General features: G+C 39.2%; 1 protein-coding gene across 7 annotated transcripts in view; it reads left to right on the top strand.

Annotated features, from left to right (window-relative positions):
- The window catches only part of IQCH (IQ motif containing H), a 257,954-nt gene that overhangs the window by 118,003 nt on the left and 124,172 nt on the right, over positions 1-15,779 (top strand). For all 7 annotated transcript variants that reach the window (XM_031668549.1, XM_031668548.1, XM_009210478.3 and 4 more), the window contains exons 10-11: positions 12,779-13,330; positions 14,038-14,104. In XM_031668549.1, coding sequence (XP_031524409.1) covers positions 12,779-13,330; positions 14,038-14,104 — 619 coding nt within the window. The remainder of the gene's footprint in view (positions 1-12,778; positions 13,331-14,037; positions 14,105-15,779) is intronic.

Genomic DNA, 15,779 nt, shown 5'->3' with positions numbered 1-15,779 from the left:
TCTGAGTTTCCCTCTGAAGAAATGGAAAAAGTGTTGGGTGTCCCATCCCACCTCCCCCTCCCTGACCAGCCCGGTAAAAGTCCCTGCTAAGAGGGCGTGTCTGCTGCCTCTGGACTCTGGAAATAAATATCGCTTCTTCTTTTATAAAAGAAATTAGATCATGGTTTCAGAGAAAAAAATTTTTAAAAAACATGGTTCATTTAAAGTGAAAACCCTTTTTTGCCTTCTTTTGGGACTGAATTACTTCTCAGGCTTCAGTCCAAATGACTTAGCATCCTTAAAATTTGGCTGAATCACATCAATCTTCAACCTCAATCACAGATTTTCATCTTTTAAAAGTACACTTAAAAAGAAATAAAATGTGAAAAATAAATGCAGTTGTTCCCCAGCACGTGCTTGTATGTGTGCACGCATATAGGATGCACACACACATGCAGCATATTGCGTGTATGCTGTAGTAAAGATGGGATTTAGAGTTAAGCTAATCCTAACAACTAAGGTAACAAAAATATTGGAAGAACGAAATAGCCCCCACAATATGGCAAGTACATGCCAGCAAGGAACATTCCAGAAGGTCATGCATGGGTAATAAAAGTCCTGAACTTGAAGTAGGAATGCACCGGATTCTCCTTTGAGCAAGTCACTTTACTTCTCTGCTCTTCACTTTCCTCCTCTGACAAATGAGGACAATACCTTCCTTCACATAGGGTTGCTGCAAGGATCAGATGCGTTAATGTGTGTGAAAGTGTTTTGGAAAAGTACTTGTTATCATGACTCATTGGTCCATTATTAAGAGCATCTTCTAGGCCTCCCTTTCTTGGTGATCTTCTTATCAGTAAGAATTTCACGGGGATCTTAGCCATCTGCTTTCAAGGAAAAAGAGCCCGCCTTTGGGGTCACATTTTATTCCTGCAGAGCTGTGCCTAAATAGAGCTGTATTTACATCAATGATTATATACAGTCCCTCTGTACCTAGACAGATTGCTCCTTAGTAAACTAATCAGTGCAATTAGATCCTTCGTCTTGCTTCCTTTGACGTCTTACTGTGAGAAAAGTGTGAGCTTGATTTGCAGGTTAAAAACAGGATGTGTTTACAAACACTAAGGCATTATTTATCTGGAATATTTGTAACTGCTAATGTTGACTGAGCATGTCCTGCATGCATGGCACTAAGCATCTTTCATACCCAATGAACCCTCATAGCAGGCAGAACCTATGTGCTGCAGTTGTCCCCAGGCCCACTCAGTTGGCAAAAGGGTGCAAAGGATCCAGCTGACAGAGTGAAGCCCCAGAGTTTGTGCTCTCTGCACGTTCCAGGTTATGAATGCTTCCACATGGGTCAGTTTTTCAAATACTACTACTACTGCTCACAAATAGTGTTACTACGGCTGCCACTGCTGCTGCTACTGCTACTTGCAGCTAACATGTACTGAGTGCTTACTCTTTGCCGGGCTCTGTTCCTAATGTCTTAAGTGGATTATCTCACTTAGTTTTCACAGGATTTCTGTGCAGTAGGCACTATTATCATTCAATTAGTCATCCAATTAGTAAATGACAGAGCCAGCATACAACACTGGACTATGTAACTACCAGAGCCCCAAAGCATTGGGGAAATTTTTATAAATCTCAATCATTTTTTACAGAAACATATTACACTTAATACATTTCCAAAATATATTACATTTCTGCCTAACTAATATAATGTAATATTTTCTCTATTCAATATCATGTATACAGGTAATCAGTTTCTGTGTCCTTTACTGTTTCCTTCAATAACAGACAGCAGTGATCACCTTTGTTGCTGTGTCTGCTTTCATCAGCTCCGACTTTAACAGCCTTTTCTATCATATAGCTCAGTTAACCAAACCCAGTTTAAGAAGTTGAATAAGTTTAAGTCATTCAGGCTCTACACAGGATCCGAAGAATAAAATAAAAAACGATAGTAGAGTTTGTCATAGTTATTTCGATAAATCTGAGGCATCTTTATTTTCAAGAATCTAGTTCAAAGGTTTGAGGTTGTTAAAATTTTCCTGTCAGCAAATACATCTTTTTATTTAAGGCAAGCATAAAAATTATGTTAAGATTCACTTAATTTTGATTTATATTTTGATAATAAAAATCTATTTTATGGATAAAACAAGCAAACAAATATTTATTCTACTATAGGAGTACAGACCAAATTCATGAGTGTGTTTGCTTCTGGGAACAGGGAGAAAGGGGAAGGAGAGTGAAAAGAAATACAGAGAGGATGTTAACTTTGTATATATATAACATACACACATATATGCACACACCACACACACACACACACTTTTATATATACAGCAAAGAAGACGAAAAATTAAACAAAAATGTGTCCGTGGTAGTTTTTTATATTAATCTCTATACTTCTCTGTGTGTTTAAAACTTTTCCAAAACATTTCCAAATAAAAAAAATGCAAATTGAAGAAAAATATAATAGAAAATCCTATTTCCCGCCGGGCGCGGTGGCTCAAGCCTGTAATCCCAGCACTTTGGGAGGCCGAGGCGGGTGGATCACGAGGTCAGGAGATCGAGACCATCCTGGCTAACATGGTGAAACCCCGTCTCTACTAAAAATACAAAAAACTAGCCGGGCGTGGTGGCAGGCGCCTGTAGTCCCAGCTACTCGGAGGCTGAGGCAGGAGAATGGCATGAACCTGGGAGGCGGAGCTTGCAGTGAGCCGAGATCGCGCCACTGCACTCCAGCCTGGGTGACACAGCGCGAGACTCCGTCTCAAAAAAAAAAAAAAAAAAAAAAAAAAAAAGAAAATCCTATTTCCCAAGCCATCCCTCCATTGTAAAATTTATTTTGGTGTAGAAAGAATAGGTTTGGGTGATAACATTGTAATCTCAAATTTGGGATCTCACTTCTCTTAGTCATTCTTTTCAATTGTTACTTTCTTTAGTATTTTCCCAACATATACTTCTGATCCTCTCATTAGAAAACTGTAATTATTTTATGGGTGAGTCAGCTGAAATATTTTAATCAGGCAATATGTGTGACATTAAACATATCACTGCCCCATCTGCTCTCATTTCCCCCTATCTGTATACAAAGAAGATTGGATCCAATCAGTATTTTTAAAGGGCTTCCATATCCTCACCCTACAACCCCAGGGAATCCTCACCCCACAACCCCAGGGAATCCTCACCCCACAGCCCAAGAGAAAGAAGAGAAGCAAAAGCTCCTATCAGTGAGGGGCTCTAGGCCCCTATAGCCACAACACCTGGGTTTTCTATTTTACCTCTTTACCATCAAACTATATAGTATTTGAACAAAATGTTTGAGGCTTTAAAATGTATGCTTTCAAAACCACTAGATGATATCTAGCGGCAGTTTTGGCTTTAACATGTCATATCTGGTGGGGGAATAAGCCTACTTCTTAAAGGGCACAGGGTGCCTCCCTGGTTCACTTTGCTCCCAAAACAATTTAGTCTCCTTTCTTATCTTGCCCTAAAGCGTTGGAGAGAGGGCAGGTCTTAAGAGAATTAGAGCTCTGCAACCTGGTGATACAAAATGAGATTCAAAAGCAAGTCCAAAGCTATTTTTTTCTCTTTTAGACTCATTTTCTCTCATAAAACCTCATTTAACTTACCATCTTAAAGGAAGAAAAGAAAAATCCAGACACGAAAAAAAAAAAAAAAAAAAAAAAACCTTTTGGAATCTTTTTTAAAAAACACAAACCTTGATTTTTTTTTATTTTTTTATTTTTTTATTTTTTTGTTAATGGAGTCTTGCTCTCTTACCCAGGCTGGAGTGCAGTGGCACAATCTCGGCTCACTGCCACCTCTGCCTCCTAAGTTCAAGTGATTCTCCTGCCTCAGCCTCCCAAGTAAGTAGGACTAGAGGTGTGCACCACCACACCCAGCTAATTTTTATTTATTTATTTATTTTTAGTAGAAACGGCGTTTCCCCGTGTTGGTCAGGCTGGTCTCGAACTCCTGACCTCAAATGATCTGCCCACCTCAACCTCCCAAAGTGCTGGGATTACAGGCGTGAGCCACCGTGCCCAGCCTAATTTTTATTTTTTCAACTTTTAGGTTCAGAAGTACATATGCAGGTTTGTTACATAGGTATTAATAAGTTGTGTGTCATGGGGATTTGGTGTACAGATTATTTCATCACCCAGGTAATAAGCATAGTACCCAATAGGTCGTTTTTGGATCCTCACCCTCTTCCCAGCCTCCACCCTCAAGTAGGCCCCTGTGTCATTCCCTTCTTTGTGTCCACGTGTACTCAATGTTTAGTTCCCACTTATAAGTGAGAATATGCAGTATTTGGTTTTCTGTTCCTGTGTTATTTTCCCTAGGATAATAGCCTCCAGCTCCATCCATGTTGCTTCAAATAACATGACCTCTTTCTTTTCTGTGGCTGCATAGTATTCCATGGTATATGTGTACCACATTGTCTTTAACCAGTCTACTGTTGATGATAATTTAGATTGATTCCATGTCTTTGCTATTGTGAATAGTGCTGCAGTGAACATAACACATGCATGTGTCTTTACAGTAGAATGATTTATAGTCCTTTGGGTATATCCCAATAATGGGATTGCTGGGTCGAATGGTAATTCTGTTTTAAGTTCTTTGAGAAGTCACTAAACTGCTTTCTACAATGGCTGAACTAATTTACATTCCCACTGGCAGTGTATGAGCATTCCCTTTTCTCTGCAACCTCACCAGCATCTGTTATTTTTTGACCTTTTATAATGGTCGTTCTGACTGGTTTGAGATGGTATCTCATTGTGGTTTTGATTTGCATGTAGAATCTTTTAAAAACAGTTACCATTTTCTGTAATTCATTAGAAATTGCCATCCTCACCTATGCATTTTCATCATTAAACTTTCCAAATGAATTGAAATTATGTAGTTTTATTTGCCAAATAATTTTTTCGGAATTCTTGCAAAACAATTTTTCTTGTAATTGCCGAGAAAAACTATAAGGATTGTGTTTACTACTCTTCATAGCATTGTCTAACTGAACATTTTTATTACATGTAATTAATAATTTCACTTATATACAACAGAAAAAAAGGTTAAATTATCAGCCAACAAGATAACCTTTATTTTTTCACTTTATCTCTTTCATTGATCAAATTGTGACCTGATCATTCATAGAAAATTTGGAAAATTCAGAAAAGAGAAAAAAGTATAGAAGGATTTTTTCCCCATATCACAATCCTTTGGTACTATTTAAATTTTGGCATATTCTTTGTTGGTATTATACTGTATATTCAACTGTAATTTTACTCTTTTCATCTAACAATTTATCATAAACCTTTACATATATGATTTTAAATTCATGAAACATTTTTAGTGGCTTTATAATATTCTTTATTAAAGATATACCATAATTTTCTTATTCATCCTATTGCTTGACATTAAATTATAAATGTTATATTATTAATAAACAATTGTTGTTGTTTTTGTTTTGAGATGCGGTCTCTCTCTGTCACCTAGTCTGGAGTACAGTGGCATGATCGTGGCTCACTGCAGCCTTGACCCGCCGGGGCTCAAGCAATCCTCCCACCTCACCCTCCTGAGTCGCTGGGACTATAGGCATGTGCCACCACGCCCAGCTAATTTTTTTTTTTTTTTTTTGCATTTCTTTGTAGAGATGGGGTTTTACCATGTTGCCCAGGCTGGTCTTGAACTCCTGGGCTCAAGCAATCCACCTGCCTTGACCTCCCAAAGTGCTGGGATTACAGGCATGAGCCACCACACCTGGCCTGTGGAACTTCTTGATCGAAGGGTATGGACATTTTTGTATCTCGGTAGCCAAACTTTGCATTAGTGCTCCAAAACTCAAGCTACAAGTTTGCAGATAACTTGTGTGAACATGGAACAGCTTTGTACTGTGAACCCAGTCCAACTGGCTATAAGCTTAAATTTTAGTATTCATTCATACTTTCATTCATTCATTCATACATTCATACATTCATTCATTCAGCTAATCCTTTTTGACCTTTACCATGTGCCAGGCAGTGTACTAGATAGGCACTGGGGACACAGCAATGAACAAAGCAAACCTAGTCCTTGCCCTCTTGAGATTTATATTCTAGTGAGAGAGGCAATAATCTGATACTGAATATAACATCAAAGAGTGAGATAAGTGCTATGAAGAAAAATAAACCAGAATACATATGTAGGTATAGAAGCCATGCGCGGTGGCTCACGCCTGTAATCCCAGCACTTTGGGAGGTCGTGGCCAGCAGATCACTTGAGGTCAGGAATTCAAGACCAGCCTGGACAACATGGTGAAACCCCATCTCTACTAAAAATACAAAAATTAGCTGGGCGTGGTGCCGCATGCCTGTAATCCTGGCTGCTTGGGAAGCTGAGGCAGGAGAATCACTTGAACCTGGGAGGTAGAGGTTGCAGCAAACAGAGATTGTACCACTGCACTCCAGCCTGGGCAACAGAGGAAGACTCTGTCTCAAAAACAAAACAAGAACACGTATATAGGTATAGAGAGTATGACAAGGTAGAGCTCTGTAGAAATTCTGCAAGTATTCTTTAGTGATCTGTGATCAAGGAACTTACTAGACCCACATTTTTCTCAGGAAAATTGGAATGTCAAGCTTTACTTTGGTGATAATAGCAGTCCTTTTTGAGGCTTGCTCTTTTTCCTATACATGTCGAGAAAATGATGATGTGTCTTTGCTCAGAGATCTGGGAATCTAGGCTGCTTTTGATTCCCATCCTGTCAGGCTTCCTGTCCACATCCCCAGCAGGTTCAACCCATCCATCATCATTGTCCCCAGTGGAGACTCCAATTTCTTGGAGAATATTAGAGGTATAACAGAAAAGATGAAATCAATGCAGCATTAAAATGAAATGTGTCTGTAGAAGGAAATTTCACATTTGACTGAAAATAGACCATCTATTTAGAAAATCTTCTTGATTCTGTTCTGTTTGATCTTCAACCAGATTTTGATCCATCGTGTGTTTTTGTTCCATGAGGATGCATCAAAGGACAGGGATTTTTCTCCTCAGGAAGTGTTTCAGAGTTCAGGAAGACTCATTTGAATAAAGATACCTTTCAAAGCAATTGCAGAAACTATTTCTAGAAAATTGCTGCTGATCTGAGTAGCCTTTGCACTCAAGTCTCTTCTTTTATATGTCTCTGCTCGATGAGTTCTGTTTTTGCCTTTTATTCTTTGTAAAGGTTAAGGACTCTGACTTTCACTTTTAATTGGCACTTACGGATTACTTAGACAATTTCTTGGTACTAAGAACTGAGAGCCATTGACTTGCAGACCCCAGAATACTGGAATATCACTCTTTGGGGTTCTCTTCTCATGACCACCGTTACCAATAGGTGGTGTGGGCAGCCATTCATCTATTTTGATTTCAGAGTTACTAGAAAGAGTTTTCTATCTAAAAAATAGAATAGGAAAAAAAATCCCCCAGGTCTTTTTCATGGTGCATAAAGTGATGCCATTGGAGATAGTTGCCTTTGATTTGATGGCTTTACTGGCTCCAGAAGTTTATTAAAAAGCCAATACCCCTGGAGGGGTGACACATTAAGTCAGAGAGGCATAGGGTATCAAAATTAGAAGTGCCTTGAGTGATCTCTTAATGGAAACTGAAACCCACGGAATTGGTTTCCCAAGGCCACAGAGGAAGGTGGTAACAGACTAGATTCTGGGTCTTCTTGCTTCCGATACACCACACCATGTTATGTTCATTAGCACATTGATAGGAATTAGTTTAACAAATTGCTTTCCAGCCTATCAAATAAGAAAAAATGAGCTGAGTGCAGTGGCTCATGCCTGTAACCCCAGCACTTTGGGAGGCTGGGGTGGGTGGATCGCTTGAGGCCAGGAGTTCAAGACCAGCCTGGGGAAGATAGCGAGACCCCTATCTCTACCAAAAAAAAAAAAAAGTACAGAAATTAGATGGGCGTCATGATGTGTGCCGGTAGTTCCACCTACTCGGGAAGCTGAGGTGGGAGGATCACTTGTGCCCAGGAGTTTGAGGCTGCAGCGGGCTATGATCATACCACTGCACTCCAGCCTGGATGACACAGGGAGACCTTGTCTCTAAAAATAATAATTATCATTCAGTTTTTTAAAAAGCAAAAGAAAAAACCAGCAGATCAAGGCCAGGTTGGCTCTGACATACAAGGTGGTAGAAGGAAGGCTAAGAAGAGCACAGCTTAGTAAGGGTCCATATGGAGAGTTCTAGACAGTTTAGGCTGTGGGCACTGGTGGTATGGGGGCAGGGATCAGCACGGGGTAGGGTGTGGAAGAAAAAGCACCCGATGGGAAGGAAGAGGGGCTGATGAAAGGAAATGGAAGAGTAGCAAAGACACACTTCTTATAGCACTTATTCTCCTTCCTTTGGTTATATATGGATTTGTGGTGTTTAGGAACAGAATTTTGTCATATAGTAACAAAAATACTGTCTTGGAAATGAAGAAGATCCACCAACTAGCTTTGTGATTTTGGGCAAGTCATTTAACCTCTCTGAGCCTCAGTTTCCTTCTCTATAGTAAAAACCACATTGACTAGGGTTAAGGCACTGTTAAAGGTTCTTGACACATACTGTAATCATCACAGCAGCTCTGCAGGGACCTCTCATTTTTACAGATAAGGAAAATTTAGGTTCAGAGGGTGTAGTAACTTGCCCAAGAGTATGTAGCACATATTGGCAAAGCTTGGATTTGAACCCAGGTTAGTTGGACTTAAGGCCAAGGCTAATTTCCCTGGGCCCATAATAACCTATTGAGAAAAAGGCAAGGCCAGTGACCTTCAAGTTCCCTCGTCCTCTAAAATTCAGGCCTGTGACTATGCTGAATTCCAGACCCCTGATTAGGTCAGCTACTCTCTCTGAATATCATGTACATATTTTGAACAGTTCTAGCCAGCTGAGGTCCTGATGTTTATTCTATAGGAAGCTCAACACATTGTGGACCCTGAACACAATTTAAAAGCAGGGTCAGACAAATAGCATCCCTGGTCTTTGGGAAAGAATAAGGACTCATCTCTGAGGGACATTCCATTCACATTCTAAATCCAAACTCACATTTAGAGCCATAAGGTGCAGGAAGAACTTACTCTTTTTCACACAGTGCAATTGCCTGGGCTAATTACTAATGGATATGTTTGGGTATTTGAGAAACTGAACATTGGCTTTTAGTTTCAGAAGGAATTTAGTCTATCCTTCTAGGCAATGGAATGATTATCATTCTCTAAAGATGATATCCATGTGGTATTATCCCAAATACTTGGCCATTTGCCACTATGAGATCCTGCTTGTATCCAATTATGGATCCAGTTTAACGCCACACCCACATACTGTCCACATAAATGAAAAGAACATTTTTCATAAAGACATTTGTCTTAGAAATGTGATTTTCTTTGTAGTGGTTATTTCTAAATTTTATTTATTTATTTATTTGAGAGACAGGGTCTCAATCTGTCACCCAGGCTGGAGTGCAGTGGTGTGATTATAGCTCACTGCAGCCTCAAACTCTTGGGCTCAAGCGATCCTCTCACCTCGGCCTTCCAAGTAGCTGGGACTACAGGTGTGCACCACCACACCCAGCTAGTATTTCTGAATTCCAGAATGCAACACTGGGTCTATCTTTTTTGCTTAACATCTGTGACCTACTAACATATGTAATCATCATCCTACTTTCCTGTTTTTTGTTTTGGATTTAGAATTTTGCCTAAAGAACTGCTCCAGAAACTCTCAAAGTTACCTGATTAGCGATTACACTTTGCAAACGAAGAACATTTCCCAGCTAGTTAGTTAGAGCAAGATGCTAATAATTAGGCCACAGGTTTGGACTTTGTGTGGGCCAGTTAGTAGATACAGGCATCTTGCAAAGGTATGATTGTGACCCAAGAAGGACCAGGTGAGAATACAGTGTTTTGACAGAAATCCTTCTTGGCTAGAAGGAAAAAAAATTGCCTTAAAGTCAGTAATATCATATTGGGATTACAGCACGTCTTTAAAAAGGAAGGAAAGGGAGAGGGAGGAAGGGAAAAAGAAAGAGAGAGAAAGGAGAGGGAAGGGAAAAGAAGGAAGGAAGGGAAGGAGGGAGGAAGGAAAGAGAGAAAGGAAGGAGGAAGGAAAGAAGGGAGGGGAAAAGAAAAAGGAAAGAAAGAAGAAAGAAAGCCAACAAATAATAGTGGACAAGTTCACGGAGATAAATAATAAAGAATAACAGAAGGAGCCCGAACCTGAAGCATGGCGTGACCTTTAATCAGGGCTCTTATTCCTAGCCAGCTTTGAAGCAGCTTTGTCTTTACCTGCTCAATGGATCTCACAATGCTGATGCACGGCTTTAATTTGGGAAGCCTTTCTCTTGAGAGGCGTGTCTTTTCTTGCTCCAAGTCTAAAGTGCTCCCAAGTGTGGCGTTCTCTGTGACAGATGTACTACAGTTATGCTTTAGCTGACTGCAAACCCATAGCTTCCCAGTGCCTGAGTGGTCTGTTTGATGTCCAGGAGTGTGTTTCCTTTGAGAGCAGGTCTTTGCTGGAATATCCTCCAAGAAGGTAGAAAGGTGTCATCCCTTTGTTCTAGAACAGCCACTGATAAATTTCGCTCCCACTGCCATGCAAGCCTGTTCTTTCAGAAGGTCTAAAATGCATTTGCTGATGTACATAACCCTAGATCCACCCCATGGAAAGGCACTGTCTGAGAGAGATGTGAGTCCTCTCCTTTCTCAACTTCTCCCAAGGTTGTCCCATTTTCATAGATGGCCCTAATTCCACATGTCTCACTGTGAATATAAGAAGTTTCAGAAATACTAGAGTATTGCCAAGGAGACAAGATTCTCTGGCAAATCTCCCATCCATAGCTTTGCTTCTTATAGAAGTCTCAGAGTCCTGTTGACTGCATCACACGTGACTGGCGGGACCAACCAGCTCCATACACATCCATCTGTGATTATTTTGCATGGCTGTTTCTCACTGATGAAGCACTGTCATTCTTCTCTGAATTCTAATTCCTACTAGCAGAGACCGTTCCTGAAGGGAGGAAGAAATGTGGCCATAGAGGCCATTTCTGTTGGAACATGTGCCACTTGTTTTCCACCAGGAGTGGCAGCCTCTCCTGCCAGCACTGGTGGCTGCTGAAGGAGGCATTACTTCTCCAACTTTCTCTTGCCCATCCAAGAGAAGGAATTTATTTTCATCTACCAAGTAGCTTGCATTCTCTTCTGGCACCCTGATTAGATCAGAAAGGGATAGAAGCTTGGCAAGAAGACTTTTTCCCTCATTTTTATGCCTTATAACAACTCAGGTTAAAAGTACACAAAAAGCTCACTGCTGTTTAAAGCGTGCTTCTAAAGTAAAAGGAAATGTGCACTTTTGGACTTAACACTTGTTTTTCAGCATTTTTACTTGAGATGGCAGTCTAATTAATTATTCCGCCCCCCAGGACCGGAGAAAAGAAAATGCGTGAATAATCTGATGTAATAATACTCAACTCAGTGCTGTGGCATAATCGTTATGGATAAATTGCTGGGGGGTTTTTTCTTTTGGGTTTTTTGAAAACTCTTCAAAATGCAAAGAGTAATTATAACCCTACAGTTTGGTAAAGATGGGCTTATACATCTGAGAACGCTGACATATTGAAAACAATCTATTCCTTACATCCCTAAGCAAGAAGAAACAATTATCACAGTAAATTAATACCGGGTTTACTGACGAGAACTCAGGGTCTGAAAATCTGTATGCTCCGTCTCCCCCAACCCCTCCAAGCCATTAGGAACATGTACATCATGAGCAGAGTGTCTATGTCTTCAGTAGAATAGGTTCTGAGAATTGAAATGTAGTGGATACAGAGTGGACATTGACACAACACAATTTCCCTTTCCTTTTTGTTAAGGGAGGGTGACATGTATTGCTATTGTCATCTAAACAACCTCTGATTTGATTTTTTAAATAGCATTTATTATTTTTAACATAGGAAGTGTAAAGAACAAAAAAAATTGCTCAGCATCCGATTCTTAGAAATTTGCCAAATACAAATAAAAGTATTTTCGTAGCTTAAAATGTCAATACAGATGGGAACAAAATGAAAAGCAAATGCTCCCTTGGTTTTGTTATCAGATTTGTGATTCTAATCCACCTGGGACAGCCCCAGATATGTTCCTAAGAAGATACTAGACTTAAGATTAAAAGAACACATGTCAAGAGAACCCTAAGAATGACAAAGGTGATAACATATAACATAATGTTCCTTGTAAAAATGACTTCTGGATATTAAGAGAAGATGACAGAAGAACTATAAAATGCTAAAAAGTGATGTTCTTTTATGAAGTCAGAAACAACTTTTAACGGGCACATTTGAAGTTATCCAAAGGAATGCAAAGAAAGGCTTCACCCTGTTTTTCAGACTGGTGGATAAGTTATGATCACGGAATCAGCAACACGCTTCTCAGACCATGCGTGCATGTGTAAAAATTAAATCACAGAGATTGGGGGTCAGGTGACTGTATCAAAGTAAACTAAATGTGTAACTTTTTATGACCAGTTTCCTTGAACAATTTTATAACACTTTTATAAAAATGTTAATAGATTTGAGTGATCTCTAAGATATCCATCTGGTAATGAGTTTTAATGATATATACTAGCCAGACCTTCATATTATGATATGTGTGTGTTAAATCAGTACTAGGATTCATATCTTCCCACCATTGAATGCTAAATGATAATGTGGTAGTGTGTGTCTTGACCACTCACTTAAAGGAGATCATAATATCTTTCACTTCTGAAATATATTCCTTTTTTTCCACAGGCCGTGAAAGTGACACCACCTTCGAGAGCCCGGAAATCACTGTGGGATTATGACTTTTTAATTTATGATGGTGTCATAGACAATACAGCCCCAGACTTCTTAGCATTCAAGGAACATTTTAGCTTAGCTTGGGGAGGTATTTTTTCTCTCTTGGAACACGTTGAGAAGTTTCTCAGGAACTATGCAATACCAGAAGTCAAAATAAAAGGGAATAATTTGGTGGCCCTCCTTCCAGAGTTTGAGCTGAAGAATAAACTTACCAGATATGATCTTCTGTCAGTGTTAGAGGACCCAGCTCATGTCCAAATGCTGATAAATCTTCCAGGGCAAAGGTACAAGGGCCAAGATGGAAATTCGGAGGCCGCCATGAAGATCCAAGCCACATGGAAATGCTACAAAGCAAGAAAATTCTTCCTCATTTATCGCCAGCAGAAGTGGGCATCAGGTGTGATTGCCATTGCTTGGCTATTACATTGCCATAAGACTCGACTAAAGAAGATACTAAAGGAATCACGTCAGAGACACCTGGAGAATTTCCGCATTCGAGCCAAGGTGCACAAGGCTGCCAGCTGTTATGGCAGACCTCTTTTTCTAAACATTTCATGCTTGAGCGGTTGCAATAAGTTGTCTCTTTATCTTCCCTTTCTGTTTCCAACTACCCTCCTCGCCTCAGACTCCCTCGCCTTTCTCTCCCCTCAATGTATGATGCACAAACCCCACAATTGTTTGTGCATCATATTTTAGCCCTAATCAGGAATCTGGCTTTCGTGCCTGCAAAATCTGTTGCAATTTTTCTATAGGAAAAAAAAAAAGTCCCTTTACTTTGACTGTGGTAGTTCTGTCAGAAAATCAATGTTTTAACTGCATTACTTTTTCTCCCTATATATACCTTCTGGCACTTTAATTTGCTCAGAAAAAAAAGATCCTCTCTTGTCTACATTGCTGTCACCACTTTGTCAGAAAGTATTTAAGTTTGCAGACAGCCTTTTAATTAGTGCTCACAATTTCATTTATGTTTGCTTTCTCTTTTTTTCATTCATATTCTGTTAATTAAGTGAGCTGCCTCTAATCTTCCCCTGCCAGTAGCATCATGTAGCCACCTAATTAAATTAATTGGGGAAGATGTTTTAAGTATGTAATTAAATCAATTAATATAATTTATGCCTGGCTTAACTGTACAGTGGAAAAACAGCTGAAGTTTGACTAGATGAATCCACTACAGCTTCCTGTCACTGATCAATGCTCTTCTTGATTTTTAGCATCTGGCAGCCAACTGGAATCGCATCAGGACCTCCAGGAGGACTATTATCCATATCCCATCATTAGGTATAACACTTTTGCCTGCAAATCTATCAGCAACCTCTATTACCCACCACATTATGGCTCCTTGATTGAGTTCAAGGAAGGCCCCTTGTTTTATTCAAATTGGTCTCGGCAGGAAAATGTTCTCGACATGATGAGAGTAATAACACAGGGCCCTCGCTCGAAACGGCGTTTAATTTGGGGATTAAGCAAATAAAGTCATTATGTGGGGGCTGCTATTCAGTGGAGAGGTGATTTGCTGTAATTCGCTTTCATCTGTATGAAATGAACTAAAAAGTTGTATTTTTCCCCCTGAAATAACAGATAATGTTTTCGATCTTCTTTAATGATAGAAGAATACAGGCTTGTATGTGTTGTTGCTGTTACGCCAATAAGCCAGGATATTGCTTGTACACTGTTTTTAATCAAATGTGCAGTCAAAATGATAAGCTACATTCTCTGAAATTATTTAGTTCTAATTACGAGCAGATGGGATGCTTTATTTGCACCTAGGGCGCCTGAGCAAAAGGAAATGCTGTGTGAACAAGAATAATTAAGAAGTTGAATAGTGTTTTTTGCGCTTAAATAATCTGCAGTTTCATGTTAATTAGCACTAATGTAATTATTTAATTACATTTATGAATTGGGGAACTTAAAAGCTGTTGTCTGAAACACACTGGTAAAAAAAGGTATGCCAAAATGACATTGGGAATTTCAGAAATTTGCATTGGAGTTTCTTTTAAAACATGAGCTACTGTTAACATGTTTGGGATTTGTTTGCTTCCTTACTTTGTTTTGTTTGGTTTTGCATCTCACTAGTGTGTTAAACTTCCTTGGTGAGGTCAGATTTCCTAAGCTGACTTGCTAGAGTTTTGACAAGCAGCACAACCCATTGAATCTCTTTGTTACATCCATATTAGCTCTTTGTTAAAGTCTTTTAAGTAGAGCAATGCATTAAGTGATCTGTTGTAATAGAATTCTGGATTGCAATTTATTCATATTCATATGTGAGTATAACCAGTTTGTGTACTTATGTGTAGTGTAGAAACATAACACATTTGAACAGTAATATGAAAAGAAAAAAAACATTTAAATTATTATACAAATATAATTATTTTTAAATTAGTAAAATATCAATAATAAAATAAGGCAATCTTTTCTAGATTCTGGAGTACTTAGATCTAAGTACTTACAGAAAGTTAAGAAAATACTTGCATTGCACAGAGCCTTTTCGTTTTGGTCTTCATGGCTCATGAAAGAAATTTGTTTCTTAGGATCTAAGTGAGATAAGACAGATGTGAATTTCATTCTAAGTTGGGCTTTTGTTTTGGTGAGACTACTTGTACACACAAGATTATTTCACACACAGAAATTGCACTTGTAATTGATTGCAACCAAAGAGGCTAATTGCAGACCCAATTAGTTGACTTGAGCCCTTCGAATAAGGTGCAAGAGCCTTTGCTTCTGCAACTAATTGTGGACCAGACCTGATATTATACGGGAAATTTTGTTTTGCTTTCTCTATACAGGGCCCCCACTTTGCAAAGTTGCTTAGCACAAAGATGTGATAGACACAAACTTCTTTACTCCTACACTCCCACCTCTGACCCTCCTAAAAACTTCCATGCAGTCTGCTCTGCAGAGAAGTTTGATACAAAAGAGTCTCCAAAGAAGGAAAAATTTGAAAGTAAGCATTATG

Source organism: Papio anubis, chromosome 7, assembly GCF_008728515.1.
Source record: "Papio anubis isolate 15944 chromosome 7, Panubis1.0, whole genome shotgun sequence".
In the NCBI taxonomy this organism is placed as follows: Eukaryota; Metazoa; Chordata; class Mammalia; order Primates; family Cercopithecidae; genus Papio; species Papio anubis.
This window is presented reverse-complemented; position numbering and strand designations above follow the sequence as displayed.